The sequence below is a fragment of the Heterodontus francisci genome, chromosome 23 (genome assembly GCF_036365525.1).
Source record: "Heterodontus francisci isolate sHetFra1 chromosome 23, sHetFra1.hap1, whole genome shotgun sequence".
NCBI lineage: Eukaryota > Metazoa > Chordata > Chondrichthyes > Heterodontiformes > Heterodontidae > Heterodontus > Heterodontus francisci.
In genome coordinates this window covers 17,457,280-17,478,665 of record NC_090393.1, presented here as the reverse complement: position 1 = coordinate 17,478,665, position 21,386 = coordinate 17,457,280, and the positions used below count along the sequence as shown (strand labels likewise).

At 43.5% G+C, this 21,386-nt stretch overlaps 1 protein-coding gene across 1 annotated transcript in view; it reads right to left on the bottom strand.

Moving 5' to 3' along the window:
• Nucleotides 1-8,427: 8,427 nt before the first annotated feature.
• Nucleotides 8,428-21,386, bottom strand: part of svopa (SV2 related protein a) — a 48,362-nt gene continuing 35,403 nt past the window's right edge. The window contains exons 12-16 of the mRNA XM_068055553.1: nt 18,368-18,475; nt 14,940-15,051; nt 13,513-13,594; nt 11,632-11,721; nt 8,428-9,746 (exon numbers count right to left, since the gene is read on the bottom strand). Coding sequence (XP_067911654.1) covers nt 9,555-9,746; nt 11,632-11,721; nt 13,513-13,594; nt 14,940-15,051; nt 18,368-18,475 — 584 coding nt within the window. The 3' untranslated portion in view covers nt 8,428-9,554. The remainder of the gene's footprint in view (nt 9,747-11,631; nt 11,722-13,512; nt 13,595-14,939; nt 15,052-18,367; nt 18,476-21,386) is intronic.

The window sequence follows — 21,386 nt, the reverse complement described above, 5'->3', positions numbered from 1 at the left end:
ATATCAAAGCACAGTATTAATTTATTAACACGCTGTGCAGGTCCACAATTGAACTCACACTGAACACATTCTTACAGTTCGGAATAAAGAGAGCTCACAGGAAACTCGGATAATTCAGGACTGGTATTCACAAACACAATATGAAACAAGCCAACAGTGATACCTGCACCACAGCGAGAGAGAGAACACACAGAAACCAAAACCTCCCTGGTAATTTCATGCAGTCTCCATGGAGTTTGGAGATTAATTCTGCCATGTACTGCTTATAAGCAAAACACAAAAGAAATCACAAGGATACAGCCATGAATTTGACTGAGCCTCAAACTCCACTCCTTTCCCAAATTATGGGTGGTAAAAAGTTGTATTCCAATTGAACATAATGACATTTGCAATCAATCAAAATTGCCCAGATAATGGTGTCAAAAGTGCTTATTTCCACTTAGCCTTCAGAGATTTGTAAAAATTTGTGTGTTGTATGAAGTTAGTACCAAAACTAACAAATTTGTATGAATTCTCTGTTCACTATTACTAATATTGCACAGTTTCAATCCAGTGAACTTTCTGAGGTTGGTAACATAGTTACAAAAAGAATAGGCAGCATCGATGTGATATTGTTTCCTCAGTGGTAAAACAAACAGAAAATGAATTCCTCGGAGTGAGTAACAGGCTAAAGTCTAACTAAGTTGTATGCGCCGTTGGTTTACATATAATTGTGAATACTTGGGAGTAAGTTACAGGTGTCATCTAATTGAGAGTTTCAGAAGGTTAATATATAAAATAACATGATCAGAAGTGAATTTAAAGCTGGGATGCAATCAAGGGGTTGGGGTGGTTTATCTAGCCCATAACAGCTAGCATCTATTTGGAGTTTGAATGATGACCTGAACTACATGAGGAACTGCCACCTGAACCCTCAGAGTTTTGAAATATTTTAAACTAATAAATTTCTTGTAGTGTTGCTCATGAGTAGTCCAGGACCTGATGTTTACCATAGTCCTGCTTCAGAATCAACAACAGTAATACAGTCAATTTACTGACGCAATATATCACATCACCAACTCGAGGTATTACACACTGACGCTGATACAGGTTTCACAAATATAATATTGATTTATATTTAGAAATACAGCACTGAAACAGGCCCTTCAACCCACTGAGTCTGTGCTGACCATCAACCACCCATTTATACTCATCCTACATTAATCCCATATTCCTACCCCATCCCCACCTTCCCTCAATTCCCCTACCACCTACCTACACTAGGGGCAATTTATAATGACCAATTTACCTATCAACCTGCAAGTCTTTGGCTGTGGGAGGAAACCGGAGCACCCGACGAAAACCCACGCGGTCACAGGGAGAACTTGCAAACTCCGCACAGGCAGTACCCAGAATCGAACCCGGGTCGCTGGAGCTGTGAGGCTGCAGTGCTAAGCACTGCGCCACTGTGCCGCCCCTTCAATACAACGTGTAGTACTAGTTTCCTACCACTTTACAAAACTTGTTCAATTTGATTGTTTCTTCTCCCCTATGTTCCACCATGGCTTTGCAGTTTTTACTTATATAGCTGTTTATATTCCCTCCTCCTTCACTAAAATCTTTTTCTCTTGGGCAATTTCTATGATTAGTAGAGATTTTTTTTGCCTCTTCCTTGCATTTCTAATTCTTGCAGAAACTGTTATTGTTATGGCACTGCCTGGGAAGTTTTTTTTAAATTCATTTTTGGATCTCCAATGAGTTGCACACGAACAGACGATCATTGCTTATCAGTCAGGTCCAGCTAACTGACCAACTCCAGCCAGCCATTGTCTGAGGTCAGCATCACAGCACTTAATAAATATCCCCCCACCGTGGGCCTGGTACACTTATCAGCTTCTTTAGAGACACAAAAAATTATCCCAAAAATACAGTTCTGTCAGTATTTTTGTTTTGTTTTGAATACAAACTGTAATATGCTAAAAATGAAATCTTATTTTTGACAACTCTTTCTACCACTTGTGCCTCACAGTTGTTTGGAAATTTTATGCCTACTTGTCATGGCACATTCTAATTATTTTAGTGCCTACAGGGATAGAGTGAAAACTATGATACTTTTCTCTCACAAACAGAATTTGACTATGCAAGTTCAAGCTCCCTTGCCCGAGTCTACCTAGTTATTGTAACTTTAGGAAGCCATGCCTTTCAGGTCAAACTCTGTACCCTTGCCACCAATTCCATCCCCTTCTTTAGACACCACCTCAGATTGAACCAGCGTTTACAACTTTGGCATTCTAGCTGGCCCCAAGTTGAGCTTCCACCCCTATATCCTTTCCATCACAAGGGCCACCTACTTTCACCTTTCTAACATCACTTATGCCTCAGCTCATCTGCAGCTGAAATTCACATCCATGCCCTTGTCACCTCCATACCTGACTATGTGAATGCTCTCCTGAAGGGCCTCCGACCTCCTGCTCTGTAAATTTCAGCTCATCCAAATTCTGCTGCCCATATTCTATCTCACACCAAGTTCTACTCACCCATCACTCCTGTTGTTCATGACCTATGTTGGCTCAGTTCCTCAACATCTCCAATTTCAACTTCTCCACCTCATATTTAAATCCCACCATGGCCTCGCCCTCCATAACTTATAAGCTATGCAGCCCGACAACCCATCAAGACTCTTCATTCCTCTGACTCTGACCTCCTGTGCACCCTCCCTTCTGTTTGTCTCACCATCGGTGGCTGTGCCTTCAGGCATCTAGATCCCACTGTGGAATTTTTCACCCCTCTGCCTCTCCACCTTTAAAACCCTCCTTAAAACACACATGGGTTTTGCCCAGAGTCTCCAATGACATACTTTGCAATTTCCTGTTTGCCGATTGCCATGCACTAGTTGCTGGTTTAAGAGCTGGACATGAAAGGTAGCATGGACTTGTTCTCCAATGCATGCGACAACTTCAGCCTTATGTTCAACAGAAAGAAAACTGAAGAAATATACCAGCCTGCTCCAGGAAAACCCAATCTGGAAGCCAAGGTTTCAGTCCATGACCAGAACTTGTCAACAGCGGTAAGTTCACCTATCTCAGCAGCACACACTCTTGAATTGTCTATATCGATGACGAGATAGATACAAGAATTGTCAATGTAAGTGTAGCCTCTGACAAACTTCAATCATCAGTCTGGGAATGAAGAGGTGTAAATCTGCCTAAAGAAAGCCTAAAGAGCAACAATTCTGCCCACTCTGCTCTACACGTGAGACTTGGACGGTGTACCAGCATCATGCCAAGAAACTCAACCACTTTCACTTGAGCTGCCTTCGGAAGCTGCTAAAGATCAGATGGCAGGACAAAGTAGCAGACACTGAGATGCTCACCCGAACTGGCATGCCAAGCATCCACATCATATTGAGACAGTCACAAGTGAGTGGGGCTAGTCATGCAGCCAGAATGCCTGACACTTGCTTACCAAAGCGAATCTTCTATGGACAGCTTGAGTCTGGGGTGCCCTCACATGGCGGTCAAAGGAGGCGATACAAGGTCACTCTGAAGGCTTCACTTAAGAGTTTTGATATCGACCCTGAGTCCTGGGGGAAGCTCGTCCAGGACCACTGCACCTGACTTCACCAAATAAAAAAGGTTGCGGCCTCCTTCAAAAGCAAGTGCATATCAGGCAAAGAGAAAATGCAAGGAGAGGAAATCCTGAGCCAGCAGCTCATCCAAAACTCGATCGCTTGCAGTCTCCTACCCTATTTGCAGCAGAACTTCCAGGCGTTGATCGGCCTTAGCAGTCCCCTATTCTTCTTCTTCGGCCTCCTTGTCTCAAGAGACAATGGGTAAGCTCCTGGAGGTGGTCAGTGGTGTGTGCAGCAGCGCCTGGAGTGGCTATAAAGGCCAATTCTAGAGTGACAGGCTCTTCCACAGGTGCTGCAGAAAAATTTGTTTGTCGGGGCTGTTACATAGTTGGCTCTCCCCTTGCACTTCTGTCTTTTTTCCTGCCAACTACTAAGTCTCTTCGACTCACCACACATTAGCCCCGCCTTTATGGCTGCCCGCCAGCTCTGGCGAACGCTGGCAACTGACTCCCACGACTTGTGATCAATGTCACAGGACTTCATGTCGCGTTTGCAGACGTCTTTAAAGCGGAGACATGGACGGCCGGTGGGTCTGATACCAGTGGCGAGCTCGCTGTACAATGTGTCCTTGGGGATCCTGCCATCTTCCATGCAGCTCACATGGCCAAGCCATCTCAAGCGCCGCTGACTCAGTAGTGTGTATAAGCTGGGGATGTTGGCCGCCTCGAGGACTTCTGTGTTGGAGATATGGTCCTGCCAGCTGATGCCAAGTATTCTCCGGAGGCAGCGAAGGTGGAATGAATTGAGACGTCGCTCTTGGCTGACATACGTTGTCCAGGTCTCGCTGTCATAGAGCAAGGTACTGAGGACACAGGCTTGATACACTCGGACTTTTGTGTTCCGTGTCAGTGCGCCATTTTCCCACACTCTCTTGGCCAGTCTGGATATAGCAGTGGAAGCCTTTCCCATGCACTTGTTGATTTCTGCATCTAGAGACAGGTTACTGGTGATAGTTGAGCCTAGGTAGGTGAACTCTTGAACCACTTCCAGAGCGTGGTCGCCAATATTGATGGATGGAGCATTTCTGACGTCCTGTCCCATGATGTTCATTTTCTTGAGGCTGATGGTTAGGCCAAATTCGTTGCAGGCAGCCGCAAACCTGTCGATGAGACTCTGCAGGCACTCTTCAGTGTGAGATGTTAAAGCAGCATCGTCAGCAAAGAGGAGTTCCCTGATGAGGACTTTCCGTACTTTGGACTTCACTCTTAGACGGGCAAGGTTGAACAACCTTCCCCCTGATCTTGTGTGGAGGAAAATTCCTTCTTCTGAAGACTTGAACGCATGTGAGAGCAGCAGGGAGAAGAAAATCCCAAAAAGTGTAGGTGCGAGAACACAGCCCTGTTTCACGCCACTCAGGATAGGAAAGGGCTCTGATGAGGTGCTGCCATGTTGAATTGTGCCTTTCATATTGTCATGGAATGAAGTGATGATACTTAGTAGCTTTGGTGGACATCCAATCTTTTCTAGTAGTCTGAAGAGACCACGTCTGCTGATGAGGTCAAAGGCTTTGGTGAGATCAATGAAAGCAATGTAGAGGGGCATCTGTTGTTCACGGCATTTCTCCTGTATCTGACGAAGGGAGAACAGCATGTCAATGGTCGATCTCTCTGCACGAAAGTCACACTGTGCCTCAGGGTACACGCGCTCGGCCAGCTTCTGGAGCCTGTTTAAAGCGACACGAGCAAAGACTTTCCCCACTATGCTGAGCAGGGAGATTCCACGGTAGTTGTTGCAGTCACCGCGGTCACCTTTGTTTTTATAGAGGGTGATGATATTGGCATCCCTCGTCCCAGCACAGGCAAAGCAGTTCATGTAGTGCTGAGAGTATAGCAGGCTTGGCACTCTTGATTATTTCAGGGGTATTGATGTCCTTCCCAGGGGCTTTTCCACTGGCTAGAGAATCAATGGCATCACTGAGTTCCGATTTTGTTGGCTGTACGTCCAGCTCATCCATGACTGGTAGAGGCTGGGCTGCATTGAGGGCAGTCACAGTGACAACATTCTCCCTGGAGTACAGTTCTAGGTAGTGCTCAACCCAGCGGTCCATTTGTTTGCGTTGGTCAGTGATTATGTCCCCTGATTTAGACTTGAGGGGGGCGATCTTCTTGATGGTTGGCCCAAAAGCTCTCTTAATGCCATCATACATTCCTCTGATGCTTCCGGTGTCTGAGGCCAGCTGCATATGACTGCATAGGTGTTGCCAGTAGTCATTTGCGCAGCGCCTGGCTGTTCTTTGTGCAGTGCTTCTGGCTGCTTTAAGTGCTACGGATGTTAACTCGCTGGGGGCTTTCTTGTAGTTCAACAGTGCAATGCGCTTAGCAGCTATGACAGGTTCCAGTTCTTCAATATGAGATTGAAACCAGTCTGCATTCCTCTTCGCATGTTGCCGTAGGTGGTCAAAGCTGACTCATAGATGGCGTCTCTGATGTGGGCCCACTTGGTCTCAGCATCCCCTGTGGGAGTGTTTTGAAGGGCTGTTACAAGTGAATTTAGAAATTTTTGTAACAGCTGTGGATGAGAAATTCTGCTCGTGTTGATGCGTGGGTGGCCCTTCTTCTTGGAATGATGCAACTTCTTTGCTTGTTTTTCCTTCATACTTCTTGCTATGTTTGCTTTTTTCATGTTTTATTAATCTGATATTTGGTAATTTAACAGAGAAGTAGTTATTTGAACAAGTTTTTTTTTGCCCTGCAGATACCACTTATGACTTGTGAAGCTTCTCAAGCCAGGATTTTAGGCATAACACAGCACAATTGAGAAATGACCAAACTTGTTCATGTAGATCTGCACTGCACGGTCAGTAGCATATCTGCTGCTTTCATTTCTCAATCACATTAAAGGGAGATGCACAGTGTGTAGAAATTAAGCCTGATCAATTAAAATTTTTGGGGTGAACTTTAGCTACATAATTGAGGTATTAACTGCCAGTCTTAACTAATGCCCTGACTGAGGCGCAGTGGCACATGACCTATGAGAAAGGGCTATCCTCTGTTTTGATGAGCCCTGTTGCATGCAGCATATCACTTAAACGTTCAATCAGGCAGATACGCTATAGAAAGAATAAAACTGGTTCCCTACGGGGAGAATAGGATTTAGAGAATGACTCGACCATGCCTCAATAGAGGGCTGAGAGCAAGTCCCCAGCCATCTTCTGTATTGGGAAAGGAGGAGATCAATCTTTTGGGAAGATGGGTATGACATTAAATTCTGTGTACTACCTGTACTTTCTGTGATCTAAAGCTGCACACGTTTCAACGGTCAGTTTTTGTGTTTAGCTTGTCACCACAGTAATTACAAAAAGCCAACTTCTGAGTGAGGACTCAGCAACTACAGTGGCTCCATTTACCTGTAGTTAAGTGTCAGCCTGCCTCAGTTGGGCGCAAATTTGCCTCTAAATCAGAAGTTTATGGGTCAAGCCCTGCTCCAGGACTTGAGCACACAATATACGTTGAAACTCTAATGACGTACTGAGCAAGGGTAGCATTATAGTAGTTGCCATCCTTCAAATAAAACATTAAACCAAGGTTTCATCTACCTGTCCGATGTACATTAAGAAACCGCATCCAGAATTTTCCCAATGGTTCTCCGGCTGGAGATTTCCAGAATCTTTAGAAAAACAGCTAAAATGTCCATTTCTGCCGTTTCTCCAAGGGTTCCACTGCTCATCCACCAAAGTTATGACAGGAGATCAGGAGAACCTGGTGAAAATTCAGGGCCTCCATTTAATTCCTTTGAACAAGAGCAGGGAGTTCTGCTGGTGTCCTGGTCATCATTTCTACCTCAAACACCACCACCATAAACAGAATAATTCATCTCATGATCATGTGTGGGATCTTGCTGTGTGCATAACAACAGTGATTACACTTTAATTATATTCAAAGTGCTTTGGGATGTTTCTAATGCATTTTTAACTCCCGTAAGAATGCACGTCTTGATCTCTATTCACACAGGAAACTTCTTGTGAGCATCATTTGCATGTCTGAATGCCTGCCTTACCAGCCCAAATTAACCATAAACCAGCACCATTGTTTGTTCAATATCTCCAAATGTTGTGATTTAATGTAACTATTACAGTGCCATTTGGAGTATATACACAAAGGGATTCATGCATGACATGTTGAGCACATGTTCAAATGTCAACACTGAACCCTGATAGGGGTCTGCTGTCACTGAGCCTTTATAATTTTTAAAAATACACAAATGTTCTTGATACTGCCTATTTTTCCTCAGCCTTGAATCAGTGTCACTGTTGCTACTTCTCGCCATCCCAGTGAAAGAGTTATATTATGGTCTTAGGAGGGACTATGCCATCTTCATTCCTTAGAGCTAGTAAATAGCTTTATGATTATCACAGGTTATATATTGCTTTCACTTGTACAGATAAGATTGATTAGTGTTTCATGATTCCCAGTGAGAGAGTGAGAGTGATATTGGTTCAAGCAGAGATGGAGTGAATGAAAGAGGGGACTGATGAGTAGACTCACAGAATGTGTGGATCAGGGGTAGGGGTTCATCAATCTTGTTGGGCAAGTATACTCCACATTTACCTAATACAATCATATGTGTAACCGAGAATCGCTGTACCTGTAATATACCTGTGAAATTTGCTACCAGAAATGCTTAAAGCTAAAAATTCAAGCAATTCTAACTTCTGGAAAACTTGATGGAATTTACTTAAAGCACGACCCACAGTAAGTTCAAATCAAGAGAACCCTTATGACATCACCACCTTAGCATCAAGGATTGGCTTTTAGCATAACAAAGAATAGACAATTACAACATTGTTGGTATAGCAACCTGTTATAAATTTACTGGTTTATCAACAAGGAATAATCAAGTCTAATGTCGTTGGATTAGCTAAGCAACAGGAAGTTGCCCATTGTGATCTAGTTGGCATAAGCAACAGGAAATGGCAACTTAGAATATCAACGTTTTACCAACAGGAGATTCATATTATGACATCACCTGCTTAGCAATATGCCTGATACAAGACCAGCTTGTTGAAGTTTAGCAGGTAGCCATAGTGTTGAATTCATACACGTTATTATACATAAATTTCCTGTTGGAAATGTTGACTTTCAAAGTATATAAAGAGGTGCAGCCCCAAACACTTTTTTATTGTTTTAAAGTTACAGGTTTATTAAGCAGTCCCATTGCATGGTACAGTATTACAGACAAACTTTGCTAATACAAACTGGTCTTCAATGAGATTGCTTCTTTTCATGGAGATGTCCAGGGCTTCCCGCTTTACCTGCCTCACATTCACATTGAAACTATTTCTTGTTGAGCTCGATCTTCCATACAAGAATAAAAGTAAGTCCTTGTATACCAGATTATCCACACTTGGCATCACAGCTGCAGAGTTTATTTGAACAGTGTGCTTTCAAGTGCCTATTTTCTGCTTACTTGTGTGCAAATGAGTTATGACTCATTGAAAATTTAACTGTGTGGCAACCGTAAGAGATTGCATAGTCCAGATAACTGAAGTTTAATGGATACCCATGATTGTTAATAAATAATTGAACTGAAAACTTTGTATTTCCTCTTGCAAATATTTCCATTATCTGTGTATGGGGTTGACTCACAGTAGGAGGAAAGAATATATGGTAGCCGTTTGTAGTAACAAAGCCTGTCTGCATCATAGCTGGGAAAATGGCAAGATGTGAAAGGCAGGTCCCTCCCCTTACATTCTACTTTAGTTTCTACCTTTACTTTCCAATCCTTAATGGGTGCCCTTTGGTTTGACATCTCAAGACTGCTGGGAGGGTTCTTTCCCTTTTATAAATACATGAGCAACACATTACTTGTTTCCCACCTTATACTCACGCGGTTTTTTTTTAATCAGCAGAATGGGTGTATATTAGTAATGATCACAATGCTGTCTGCTTCCTGCGAGGCCATTTTTTTTCCCCCAAGAGCTAGTTGTTTTTGAAACAAACTCACTCTAGGTGCGCCTGGTTGAGCTGCTTGAGCAATGCGTCCTGCCCACCATTTCCTGGCCCCACTCCTGTTGGCTGGACTCTTGTAGACCTCGCCCCATTGTCTCAATCGGTAGGAAGCAGGAAGCAAGAGCTGCTAATAAACAACATCCACTGTACACTGAAAGCGTCAGGTAGATTGAGGATTCCAACATAACCTGATTGGGGGGAAAAACAGGTTCTGTAAACTAATACGTCTTTCTTCACTCCCCTATAAATAATGTTGCTACCATATTGCAAGGTTTTCTGGCTGGTGCTTTATTTGTCCTTAATCTTTATTTCCCTGTGGCACACAGCCTTTGCAGGCAAAAGCACAAACTGCTTCCAAGCTCTGCCAAGTCACTCTGAAGTCAGCTGTTAGGATGAGCACAAGAGTTGTCGCAGGGATAACACTGTCTGCATTTCCTTAACTCTGTGGAAGCCTCCATTCTCACTTAGTATGTATGGTAGCATGGCTGAGAAAGGGAAACAGATGTGGAAATCTCTGCATCTCATTGCACTGTAGCACAGTGCATTAGATCAAACATACTGTGCAACTTAGCCAGCATGGCAGAGATCTGTAAAACTTTATGGAGCATTAGACACTTTAGTTACTGCATTTCACCTTTTTTCCTATTTCTCCCTCTTCTCCTGCAGATTGGGACAATTATGAAGCACAATTCCATTGGTGCAGGCAATACTCCACAAGATCTCCTAAGTGGTCATTTTTCATGTGTCAACAAGGACAGTGAGTGTTAGAAGTCTTTTCAACTGTGGTAACATCACAATGGAGCATAATCCTGTCCTTCCCGGGCATCCATGTGATTATTCTCAAGCAGGAATTACTGAATAGTGATCAGCAGCAAGAATTCTGAAAGATTCAGGGTAACAGAGAGACTAATTGTCCTCCCAAACATTACTCTCTTGACATTATGTAACTCAGCATAGACCAGATAGTGAACCTCAGACCTCACTCCATGTTAACATTTAACCAACTGAGCATCTGAAGAAGCGATGTGAAATGCACTTAACTTTTTCATGTGTTTAGTGGGGGGGGGGGGGGGGGATGATATTTGCATCAGGGATGTCATTTCTGAAGAAATAAATATTTTTTCATCTGATATAAACAACAGGCACCCAGATCAATTATAACACACTTTAGATATAATTCCCGCTATGATACCCAAACATTGTTGCATTTTTACCCCATCTCAGGCAAAACCATCTCGAACTGCAACCAGAATGACATTTCTATTTCTCTCATCCTTGTACCTTCTCTTTAACCAATGAACTCATGCTAATATGAGAATTGCGGAGCTTATTCTCGGCTTCACATTATGTTGCACCTATATTAACGCTGCCTAGACTGATTTCACCAGAGATAATTATGTGAAAGAGGAGACTTTCATCCCATTATTCTGGACTAGATTCAAGTTGAGGACTTAAGAGGTGAGAAGACAGTGTCAAATCTACTACCCCACCCAGTCAGGGCAACCTAAACCTTATGCCACAGTACACCTATAATATCACCATGTTGCCAATGTGCACAGTTTCGTTTTTAAACTTAAAGAGTCTTGCAAGACATTTAAGCTCCTACCATCCAAATGTTCTGCAGAAAGGAGGCAAGGATTAGATGGGGTTCATAACTTGTTTATAATTATTGAATTAGTGGAAGATGAACTTGTGATGAGCCAAATGACAAGGGCCCTGAAGTTATAATGGGGTTCTCTTGACCTCTCACATAAACTTGGCTGGAAATGGCCATTTGCAGGCGGAGGGGGGGTTCCACTGGTTTCCTATTACGATCAGAATCCAGGAGAAGCGCACTAAAATTTCCAGGCCAAGCAGTTATTCTCTGAGAGGAGACTGCGTACTTAGGTGACTTCTCATAAGAAAGTGATATAAACTATCAGTCCCGAGTCATACCCCTGCAGCCACAGGACTGTGGCAAGCAGAATGTGCCAAAGATTGATTGTATAGTAAATATTTGTGCACAGTCTGAGTGCACTGTGGATGCATTGAATTATGATCCATTGAAAAAGATGGGACACCTTTTCATCATACCTGTGCAATGAAAGGGGTGATGAGAGCTCCCACTCGTGCCATCCCACTGCATGTTCCTAATCCCAGTGCACGGGTGGCAGTTGGGTAAACCTGGAAGAAATAAAGCAGGAGAGAAATAAAGCGGAGGATGACAATTCTAAAACAATTTTGTATTGCTACATCACTACTCACATGTAGAAAGACATCTCACAGTCTCTAGAAAAGAAAAACAAGTAGAGTAAAAAGGGAAAAAAATGGAGAGGGTTAGAGTGGTGGAACCAAAAACATCGCCGAAGGGAAGCATTTTTAGAGTTTTCTTGAGAAAAAAGGGAGATGGAAAGGTGATGGGAACAGGGTAGGAGCTCCAGAAAGCAGAGCGGGGTGGCTGACCATGCAGCTACCAATGGTGGAGTGTAAGTCATGAAGGACAAAGAGAAGCTCAGCGTTGGAGAAGCAGATGTTACGTGTAGGGATTTAAGGCAAGAGGAGATCATTAAAGAACAGTGCAGTGAGACAATGGAGGGGCTTGAAAACAAGAACAGGAATTTTGTAAGGGCGGCACAGTGGCGCAGTGGTTAGCACCGCAGCCTCACAGCTCCAGCGACCTGGGTTCAATTCTGGGTACTGCCTGTGTTGAGTTTGCAAGTTCTCCCTGTGTCTGCGTGGGTTTCCTCCCACAGTCCTTTGGCTGTGCAGGTTGATAGGTAAATTGGCCATTATAAATTGCCCCTAGTATAGGTGGTAGGGGAATATAAGGACAGGTGAGGATGTGGTAGGAATATGGGATTAGTGTAGGATTAGTATAAATGGGTGGTTAATGGTCGGTGGGCCGAAGGGCCTGTTTCAGTGCTGTATCTCTAAATCAAAATCTAAATAAATCAAATCACTAGGGAACGGGGAGGATGGGTGAATGGAATGCATGATTCAGTGGAGGTGCAGACACAGGTTGCAGCATCTTGGATGAATTGAAGCATCTGGAGGTTTGAGCTGGAGGGACAGTTAAGAGATCGCCAGACAAGCTGAATCCCGAGTTGCTAACACTATGGACTGGGGTTTTGCATCATAGAGTGATAGACAGCGGTGGAGGTAGTGAATGATGTAGAGGTAAAACAGAGCTGTCACAGTAAAGTAAGTTTGGGAGAGAAAGCTGAACTTAGGCTGCAAAACCATTTTACACTGATACTACAATTGTCATGCACATGTAACCTAAGATCTTGTCACCTTCCAGCTCATCCCTACTCTCTTCCATCTCATCCCTCCCTCTTGACACAGGCAAATTGTTTGAGGAAATCTGAATTTAACGCCTGGTTTCAGAACCTTAATTCTAACTTTGGCTACCCTTCTCAGGTGAAATTTTTTTTTTAAGAAACTGTCAAACTAATCAGGTAAATTCAATTGTTGAACTGTCCCCAACTCTTCCACTTTCCTCATTTATATCCTGCACCATTTTTATTTATCCTCAGGATGTGGACATCACTAATAAGGCCCTATTTATTCCCCATCCCTAGTTGCCCTGAGGTGGTGGTGGTGGGCTTTCTTGAACTGCTGTAGTGGTTTAATTCAACTGAATGGCTCATTAGGCCACATCAGAGGCAGTTAAGAGTCAACCATGTTGGCGTGCGACTGAAATTAATCATAGTCCTGAAAAATCGCAGGTTTCCCTCTGTAAAAAGGAAATTAGTGAACCAGTTGAATTTTTACAACAATCAAACAGCTTCACAGTTGCTTTTACCAATTATTCTAAAAACCAAATTCAAATTTTTTAACTGCCATGGTCATTCTCTAGATTATAGGTCTGGGCCTTTGGATTACTACTCAAGTAACATAACCAGTACACTACTGTACCAGTGAGAAATGGATAGCTTAGCTTTTGCATTCTTGCGTGTAATATATTGACCTTACCTCAGGAGTATAAACATATGCAGCCTGAAAACCACCTGATATGAAAGCCCTGGCAATAAAGAGGAATACTGTGAGGGCCAACCTGCAGAAAAGAACCAAGGACATGGTCATCCCCATCAGATAAAGGAAAGAAATTAGAAACACACATGCACACACACACTTATCCCTCTTCATTCTGACTAAAATGCTTCTTCTACATTTAGCCCTGCAGCCTATGTTATACCTGACAGTATCATTGGAACCTAGCAACGACTCAGAGGAGGGATGGTCCCCAGTACAGTATCAGACCAATGAAATTCTGGCCGCGTGAAATTTTCATGTAAACATACTTTTTCTTACTAAAGTAAAATGCAATGGTGATTGATAGAAATGTTGATTTTTTTTTAAAGCAGAACACTTGTATGTCTCTTGAAGCTTGGGTTGTGTCTGCAAAGGGTTTGTGAGTTGTATAACACTGGGGAGTTCTGTCACTGATGGTTGGAGCAATTTGAGGTAATTAATTAAGAATTTTGCACGAACAGCATATTAGCACAATTATAAAATATGCCAGTAAATCTCAGTATTACTCAAGGTTGTAGTCTTGGATTTGGAGTGCAATTTTTAATGTTTGCCCTGCAGTGTAAGCACAACAGTAGGTTGCCTGTCACTGTAACAGAAGAGATCTATTTAAGTATTGTATCACATGGTAAAAATATTTATCTACCTCCTTACTTAAGTAACTTTGTCCCTTTTCGAAACACCTTATTCCCCACTATTTACAAAATAAGATCATCCTTTTCTCAGTTATTTACGTAATTATAAAATATATTTCTCCCCACCACCCCCCCACTCCTCCCCACCCCCACAAGGTGTATTTCAAGGTTTTTATATATAACTGTTAAAGTTGCCAATGACCAATCCCTCAACTCATGATCATTTGCCACTGGCACCATCAGTCCCTCTCAGCAACACCAAAAATGTCATTCAAAGCAAAACTGATTTTTTACTTAATGGGGAAAAAATAGACGACCTTTTTTTTGCCATTTATGCCTTGCATTAGAGCAATGGGTGAATAGGTGTGACTTGGTTAAATCTCAAAGACTGCACTCCAGGTGTTAAAGCACCTGTCTGTCAGTCTTCAAATAATAAAGTTACAGATGCAAAACAATCTTTAAAAAAAAATGGCAAAAACTCCAATAATTTTTCTGACCTTGGAAAGGAGTCAAATAGCCTCTAGCTGACCTGAGCATGGGCATATTCAGAAGAGCCCTTGTGATCTCTAAATGACCCAGTGCTGCATCAGCAGCACACTAACAGATTATGAGTTACATAGAGTATACCTGTACCACTGTAAAACTATGTATCATGTGGCTTACTGTCAGTGATAGCATGGAAAATCTGCTCCTGTTGATAAAACAAAGAAAGTTAAATAGAGATAGAAATCTTACCTCCCAACACATATGAACAACAGCAGAGCGAAAAGTGAAAATATAAAGAAAGCCACTGCCATCGTCTTCTTACGCCCAATCCGATCAATAATCCACAAGGTCACTAAAACACCTGCAGAAAAATCAACATTCTCACATAGAATCATTGAAAGTTTAAGGCACAGAAAATGGCCACTTGCTCCATTGTGTCTGTGCTGGCCGAAAAACGATCCACCTATTCTAATCCCACCTTCCAGCATTTAGTCCTTAGCCCTGCAGATTACGGCACTTGAGGTGCATACCCAGACTCCTTTTGAATGATTTGAGGGTTTCTGCCTCAATTACCCTTTCAGGCAATGAGTTCCAGACCCCCACCGCCCTCTGGATGAAAACATTTTTCCTCATCTCCCCTCTAACTTTTCTACCAATCACTTTAAATCTATGCCTCCTAGTCACTGACCTCTCTGCTAAGGTAAATAGACCCTTCACCTCCACTCCATCCAGGTCCTCACTATTTTGTACATCTCAATCAGATCTCCCCTCAGCCTTTTCTGTTTCAAGGAGAACAACCTCAGTCTATCCAATCTTTCCTCATAGCTGCATTTTTCCAGTCCTAGCAACATCCTCATAAATCTCCTCTGTACCCTCTCTAGAATAATTACATGCTTTCTGTAATGAGGTGACCAGAACTGCACACAGTACTCAAGTTGTGGCCTAACCAATGAGTTATACAGTTCCAGCATAACCTCCCTGCTCTTATACTCTATACCTTGGCTAATAAAGGAAAGGATTCCATATGCCTTCTTAACCACCTTATCGACCTGTCCAGCTACCTTGAGGAATCTGTGGACATTCACTTCCTCTAAACCTCTCAGTATCCTCCCATTTATTGTGTATTCCCATTAATCGTGTATTCCTTTGCCTTGTTTGACCTCCCCAAGTGCATCACCTCACACTTCTCCAGGTTGAATTCCATTTGCCACTTTTCTGCCCATCTGAGCTGACCAGCAATATCTTCCTGCAGCCTACAGCTATCTTCCTTGCTATCTACCACACGGCCGATCTTTGTGTCGTCTGCAAACTTCTTGATCACGCCCCCTACATTTATGTCCAAATCATTAATATATACCACAAAAAGCAGGGGACCCAGTACTGAGCACTGCAGAATGCCACTGGAAACAGCCCTCCAGTCGCAAAAACACCCGTCAACTATAACCCAGTGTTTCCTGCCACTGAGCCAATCTTGTATCCACCTTGCTGCATTCCCTGGATCCCATGGGATTTTATTTTTTTAAACCAGTCTGCCATGTGGAGCCTCGTCAAAAGCCTTGCTAAAATCCATGTAGACCACATCAACTGCACTACCCTCATCTATCTTCCTTGTTACTTCTTCAAAAAATTTGATCAAGTTATTCAAACAAGATCTTCCCTCAACAAATCCATGCTGACTATCCTTGATTAACCTGTGCCTTTCTAAGTGACAGTTTATCCTGTCTCTCAGAATAGATTCCAATAATTTTCCGACTACTGAGGTTAGATTGACTGGTTTGTAATTATTTAGTCTATCCCTCGCTTCCTTTTTAAACAGAGGTACAACGTTAGCAGTTCTGCAATCCTCCGGCACCACACCTGTATCCAGTGAGGACTGCAAAATGAATGATGAAGTGATGCACAAGCACAAGCACAAGCACAAACGCACGCACACTTAACTTTCCAGCAAGGGTCATTGGAGAGTGGATTGGGAGGAGGAACTTTGACGTGTCTGGTTAGCTCACTGGTAGCATTCTCACCTCTGATTCAGAGATTGTGGGTTCAAGGCCCACTCAAGAAAGTGAGAATCTAAATCTAGGTTAACACTTAAGAGCAATATTGAGGGAGTGCTGCTTAAGCCAAGCCCCAGTTTGCCTGTTCAGTTTACAGCTTCATTTTTTCAAAGAACTGGGAGTTCTCCTGTTGTTCTGGCCAACATTCATCCTTCAACCACCAACTAAAGAAAGAAAGAACTTGCATTTATGTAGTGTCCTTCATGACCTCAAGACATCACAAAACACTTTACAGCCAATGAAGGACTTCTGAAGTATAGTCACTGGTGTAATGTAGGAAATGTGGCAGCCAATTGTTCCCCAGTGAAGCCCCACAACAGCTCTGAGATAAATGACCAGATAATCTTTTTTTTTTAAAGTGATGGTGGTCGAGGGATAATTAGTCAGAGCACCACCGATTTACTAACTGTTCATCTAATGGCTGTTTGTAAGACATTGCAATGTGCCAAATGGTTGCAGTGTTTGCCTGTGAAACAGTAAATGTACTTGCCTTTTGTAGTATTGTCACTAACAGCCATCAGGAACTGTCTTCTCTGTTTCTCTGAGTATTACTAGTGTTACATACCTCAGGATGAAAGTCTACCGGAATACGCAAAGACTTATAAGACAAATATTGTGCGAAAAGAATATAGTACCTATGCTATTGGAATATTATGTTAAAAGCATGACAAATTTTGTCTCTACCATTATTCAATACTGGATAAAATAAATATTAAACTAATAATCTGGAATTTTGATTCAATTTTCTTCCCCCTCCCACCACCATCTCATATTAAATCCTTTAAGTACTCCGTAGCATGAATGCTGTTACGACCAAAGCAGGAGGAGTTCCACTTCTCCACAGGTCACAACATATATTTAAATGTGTACCCAGTTACCAATGCGGCTAATCATATACTCTACTTATTTTCGTTTCAGAATAAAATCCAGCAACCAGGTTTCTTTAATAAACAACAAAAGTATGAAATTATAATAAATATCCAACACACACACACACACATACATACAGGTTAAAGGAAAAATAAAGATGCTTTGGCCAAAGTACTTGTTAATTCTTGAAGAAAAAGGATAAGATACGTCATTTTCCAGATGGCATACAGTCTGGAGTCTGAGTACATGTAGATGGGTCACTGGGATCTTTTCAGAAGCAGTTCATTCAGGAGATATCGAGAGGAAATCTTTCAAAAGCTTCTCAGGAGAAATGTGGCATCAGGCGTTACAGCTATCACACACTGGATTTTTTGCAGGGTTTCTCAGAGAGGTGGAGAAAAGATGAGCTGGGTGTTTCTTTCAGCAGGCTACAAATCCAACTGACTCAAAACAGTATTCAAAAATGAAACCCATTCTTGAGCACCATAAATCTTGACATGTCACTTCTCTTGTAAGCAACTCCCATTGTCAGAAGACATCTGTTGTTTACTTAGCTGAAGACATGTGACATCCAGTAAATGTTGTTTTTAAACATTTCCAGCGACCCTTTTAAAAAAAAAAGTCCAGCATCCATGGAATCACTTCAGTCCTCCAATGAATCCATCTCCGCAATTCTAAAATACGATTCCTCAAAAAATATTTAAAAATAGAAGCACTTTCATAACATGTAGAATAGAACATCTCCCGAGTTCTTACCTGGAAACTCTGACAATGTGGTCCATAGAAGGTCCGTGTAGTCGGTGGCATTCAGGTACTTACATTCCAGTGTACACCTTCCCTCAGGTTTCTTCCTACCTGTCGACACTAAAAAAAATTAAGTAGAATTATCATCAGCCTATGTGCCCATGCCAAGTGAACATTAATTTATATTTTTCTTGTCAATTTTATCTCCTTTCTCTCCTGAAGAGACTGACATGTTGTATTCAAAAGAAATGCATTTATAGTTTTACCCTCCCTAGTAACGAGAGCAATCCCCTTCCCCTATATTTCTAATTGAACAGGAGAAATATGCAATTAATTGTATGATCGGGGTCATGGGTTCTTTTTAGTACAGTGTTGTGCCAAGGCCTAAAATGCAGGAAAATGTTCAGTCAAGAAGTAACGGTTAGGCGATATCATAATTGAGCATCAAAAGCTTGTCAATGGAAGGAGGAAAGTAAGACTGAGGGAGATAAGGACTCCCACATATTTGAGGTCCAGAGAAGACTGACTCAGAATAGGAAATGGTGCAATGAGTCCTGACATCAACACAGAGGCAAGGCAAGGAGAAGGAAGAAAACATAAAATGCTCCATTTGGAGTTGGGTGGAAATTTCAAAGGAGCAATGGCAATCAAAATAAAGACAAAAAGGTAACAACAGAGAAAAAGACCAAAAGTTGAGAGAAGCATTGCCTATCAGATTACAAGCTACGATTTGTCTCCATAAAATTTAACTAAAAGGTTTAGATCAGATTTCATAGGGAAACGGAGCAGCATTTAAGATGAGTTTTCAGGCTGTTCCTGGCAACAGCACCCTTCAAAAACCATCCCAAAATTGGCTTTGTTCATTTGCATGATTATTCTACGACATGGAGTCATGACCTTAAAGGGTAATGTCAGTACTTGGACTGAGATTCCCGCACAATACATCAATGGATCAGCCCATTGAGAATGAGCAAGCAACAGACACAAGAGCCTCCCATCTTCTGCCTGCAGGACTTCCCCAGCAGTGGATATTTTGATGTGACGTTTAAGAATGTGGCGGGATGCATCAAGTTCCTGAAGGTGTTCAAGGAGAAAGGAAACCAGGCGCCGCTGTCCATCCTCAAAGCGGAGCCACTCTTCGCGCTTCCGTCACAACGTGACCGGGTGGTGGCAATTCACCTCTACAACCCCCCATGTTCCTGTTGTGGATGTACTCACCTTTCTCGCCAGGTATGTCGAGGTGGCCAGCAGCAGCACTGATGTCTAGGACCCATTTGGGATTTGGAACAGCAAGCGGCAGGTCAAGGTGACCATGAAGGTCGATGCCAATGGAGCCATCATCCACCCTCCCTCCAGCTTCACTATCGGGGGAAGTTGAGGCTTCTTGGTCTACGCTGGGCAGCCCAGAGTTTGTCGCACCTGTGGCAAATCTGGTCAGGTGGCAGCTAACTGCAGCACGGTTGTCTGCAAGAACTGCAAGAAGGAAGGCCATCAGAGCAAGGACAGTAAGCAAAGTAAGGGTTGCAACTTGTGCGGTGCGGCAGGCCACCTCTACAAAACCTACCCCAAACGCTGCCTCAGTTATGCTCAGGCGGCAAGGTCCAAGAAAAGGCCGGGAGAAGGAACGACGACGGCGTCTGGTGCTGGAAAGGAGACAAGCAACCCTCTCCGCAGCGAGGAAAATCTACCTGAGAAGGAGAAGGAAGGGGAGGCAGTTGAAACCAGCAACCCAGCACCTACCCTGTGCCCGGAAACCCCTCCTCCACAGACAGAATCAATGGAGCAGGAGGCAGCCAATGGACAAACAGGTCAGTGGCAAGTGGTACAAAGGAAAACCACAAAGAAAAAGCCTCCAAAAGCGGAACAGGCCACCACCCGAACCAGTGGCAAGAGGAGGCTACCGTCTGAGACAGACTACAGCAGCTCCTCCCCACTGGACGAGGAAGTGCTGGAACGACGGCACCTTCAAAAGAGGCGGCAGAACTCAAAAGGAGCTGGAAGATAAAGCCCCCTAGCCCCCGGGCACTGGAAGCTGTGATGGGCCCAGCTCGCCCCAAACCCAAAGCGCCAAACCTAGCGACATGCCCAGCGCATCCCAGCTCCGGGACATCGAGAGCAACGACACGTCTGGCGCACCCCAGCTCCGGGAAGCTGGGAGCAGTGATATCTTCGAGGGGAACAGCAGAGGACAGCCCAATCCTTACTGCTACACGACCCCCCCACCACCACCCCCCCCCGCCACGATGTCACCCCAGCGAAACAAACGCTGCATGAAAAATCAGGAGGGGTTTCTGAGCCCAATGATCGTGTAACAACTTGAGTACACTCTGGGTATGCAAGAACATTCCGAAGGACTGGGACTAGCAAGGACAAATGGCATGGGAAGCAACAACTAACTTAAAAAATGTGCATAAGGATTGCTTCAATTAATGTGCGTAGCATTAAATCCACTACACGATGTGTTTCAACCTTGGATTACCTCACCAAGGTCAAAGCCGACCTACTGTTTCTGCAGGAATGTGGAAGACCACACCTCAGCACCTACAGGTAATGGTTGCGATGGTGGTCCCACATGCCATCGATCTGGTCAAGGGGGTAATGATTCCCGTTCCTCCGGCCTGGGTATTCTGCTGCGGGGAGGTAACTTCACCATCTCCGAAGTTAAGGAGGTGGTGGGTGGTCACCTCCTCGTAGCAGATGTAATGTACAACAATGCTCTGCTCCGGTCGATCAACGTGTACACCCCGGTTCAATGCAGCGAGCAGCTGACCGTCTTCCAGCAGCTCCCACTGCTGCTGGCGACGTCCAGGCCGGTCATCCTAGGCGGTGACTTCAACTGCATCATCGATGTAGCTGGACAATCCAGCAGAGACGACAGCAAACTGGACGCTACGTCCAGATTCCTAATAGAAACAGTAAAAGATGCCAAACTGCACGACGTCTTCAGCAAACCTGCAGACGGAGCATAGCTGTTTGTGTCCCGTGCTGTCACGGTCAGATCCACCGACGTCAAGCCAATGTTCTTCTCTGA